Here is a 3,022-nt window from a genome sequence, read left to right on the forward strand (position 1 = left end):
GATAGATTTATTCATGACCTTTGAACTTGTGCATTCTTGAGGATATGGCTGGTACTTGACAACGACTCTCTTGCAGCTGGTTTGTATGAAATGAGGAAAGGTGACTTATTGAAAGTCGAGTTGTAGAATACAGGTAAATATAAGGGAAAAAATGAAATGAAATGAATGGGGTTTTACGTCCTACTTTTCTGCACCATGTGGGCTAATGAAGACGGGCAACGCCATGCAGGTTACAATGAGGGAAATTTTGCCAGGACAGCGGCATTAGCCTACTCTTTTTCGATTATCTCGACCTATGCCAGGATTGAACCCTGGACCTTCAGGTTAGCGAGCAAGCGTCTAACTCACTGAGCCACCGCGGCTCCCAGGTAAATATATGGAACAAGATCACAATAATTCAATAACTACAGATTCATTAGATATCTCTGAATATCTATTCACTAATCTAAGAATCTTGGTGACTTACAAGTAGCACTATCAGAACCAGTTAATGTTTCAACTATTTTTTTAGCTTCTTCAGTAACAATTTCTTCTTGTGTATCTTTATTATCATTACCAATTATTTTCTCTTTTATACCATTCTCTACACCATCCTGCAGAAAAAAAACAAAAAAACTCAAATATAAGAGCAGTTCTTAACCACACATACTACCAATACACCAGTTTTTTCATTTACTCTAGGCTAGTTAAACAATGAATTCAAAGTCAGAAAATGGCATTTCATCATGAAGTTTCTTGAATATTAATTTTCTCCAGTCCCCAGGGATACCAGTAAGGAACAAAAACGGAAAATGAAATGAATGGAGTTTTACGTTCTACTTTTCTGCACCACATGGCATGTGGGCAAATTAAGGCAGAAAGATGATAGAGGAAGTAGAAAATCAAGGGTAGGGTATGGGAGGAGACTTTACCATTTCCTATATAGAAATCTCAATTTTTAGTTCTTTTATTCGAAAATATAAAAAAAATACACTACCCACAAAAATAGAAGAATTCGTTTAAGTAAAGATAGTCTGGGATCCCTTAGTCCCTAACAGTATTGGCATTGATGCAAATTTTCACAGTGCTATTGCCTTTCAAAATACAATCTATATGGAACTTACTGGAATCTTGTCTTCAGTTGCCTTATTATCATTGGAGTTGATATCTTTTTCTACAGGTTTGATATCTTTATTTAATAATTTACTAGGATTCTGTTTAGTCAACTGTAATTGTTGAAACTGGAAGGCTGCGTGACGGACGAAGGCTAAATATCTGTTCCTAGAAAATAATTAACTAATTAAATAGTGTGTAGATAGCAAACATTCTCCACATCAAACTTGGCTAATCAACATCAAAATATTTAATAATAAAAAACTGAAATAAGGCTTTAACTGGTCCCCTTGTTTTTTTCTGTTTTGGATTGAGGGACAATGATAGTCACAAGACTCTAGAATGGGTAGAAGGATGCTATAGGATGCTTTGCTACTGAGACCCATCACATTTCTTAAAGTCCGGCGCAAACTAGGGCTGCAACGATTCACCGATGAATCCATGAACCATGATTCTTTCCTTCTTAACGATGTATCGGCACGATTAATTCTTAGTCCCTTTAATAACAAATGACACAGAATCCTAGTGTGTATAAGAAATTGTGCTATGTTTTCACATCTAAATTTGCAAAAATGTATGTTTGACTTAACAAATTTAGATTTTTATCACAATTCCTTACTTCTAAATGTTCAGAAGTGCTCAATAGTGACAAATTTGTTAGTTGTTTTACAAATTTCTACTTTTTTTCTCTTTCCTTCTCTAATAAATGAATCGTGATAATTATAGCAATAAATCGTATCATTGGATGAATATCGTATAGTGTATTGAATTGCAACTTCAAGAATCTTTGCAGCCCTTGCGCACACACAAGCTATCAGCTCAGACTGTATTCATTCATGTATTTCTTATGGCTTGTGTGTGCAGGTATATTTATGTAAGATTTTGGTCATTCAAGACAAATTTGATTATTAGAAGATGCAATACAGTACTTACTCTACAAAAGCATCCACTAATTCTTGACGTAGACAAGCTAATTTATGTGGATGTTTTTTAGGGTAACCATGTTCTTTCATTTCTTTACTCAATTCTTCACCTTTCACTGTCAATGAATAAAACAAAGGGTTGAAACAAGTATGTACTACTTTATATTCAAGAGAAATGACCCTGAATATACATATTTGTACAATTATGGGTTATTTTAGACTAAATTTGAATATTATCAGCATCTGGGATGCCTACTTCATATAATCAGTAGCTTTGTTGTTGAGCAAATTCATAGTTATTAATTTTGTTTTCCAATTTAAGTTCATGATCAATTCTTACCTCTAAGGTAGTTGGCATCTGGAGGAAATGTTCGTAATAAATCTAGAATATAGTGACGTTGATCATTACCAATTATACCCTGCAATACAACAACAAAATTTTAAATACAACAACATTTTAAATACGACAACAACATTTTAAATACAACAACAACAAAATTTTAAATACCAAAACAACAAAATTTTAAATACCAAAACAACAACATTTTAAATACCAAAACAACATTTTAAATACCAAAACAACAACATTTTAAATACAACAACAACATTTTAAATACAACAACAACATTTTAAATACAACAACAACATTTTAAATACAACAAAAACAACATTTCAATTAAATACAAAAACATTTTAAATACAACAACAAAATTTTAAATACCACAACATTAACATTTTAAATACAAAAACAACAACATTTTAAATACAATGAAAGAGTACTAACCTTACACTCAATAGAAGAAAATAATTCTATTTCTTCATCTTTATTGTTGATAACTCTGAATAAAACAAAAACATTATAAATGTTCAACTGGTACACTGTTACCGTACATAAGATACCACACAACACCTAAACTCAAAAAAATCTAAATAAGATTCACGTCTCAGATCTCCATTTTAAATAGAAGTATGTGCTTTGATTGCACAATGGTTGTGCATCATCATTA

The 3,022-nt window shown here is 32.0% G+C and overlaps 1 protein-coding gene across 1 annotated transcript; it reads right to left on the reverse strand.

Annotated features, from left to right (window-relative positions):
• Window positions 1-440: 440 nt before the first annotated feature.
• LOTGIDRAFT_176782 (hypothetical protein) lies at window positions 441-2,854 on the reverse strand (the record flags this gene model as incomplete). Its single annotated transcript, XM_009059529.1, has 5 exons — window positions 441-593; window positions 1,104-1,260; window positions 2,026-2,131; window positions 2,356-2,434; window positions 2,800-2,854. Coding segments are annotated over 5 exons (550 nt in total), but the record flags the coding sequence as incomplete, so codon positions are not given.
• Window positions 2,855-3,022: the final 168 nt, after the last annotated feature.

The sequence above is a fragment of the Lottia gigantea genome, assembly GCF_000327385.1.
Source record: "Lottia gigantea unplaced genomic scaffold LOTGIsca_3924, whole genome shotgun sequence".
Lineage (NCBI taxonomy): Eukaryota > Metazoa > Mollusca > Gastropoda > Lottiidae > Lottia > Lottia gigantea.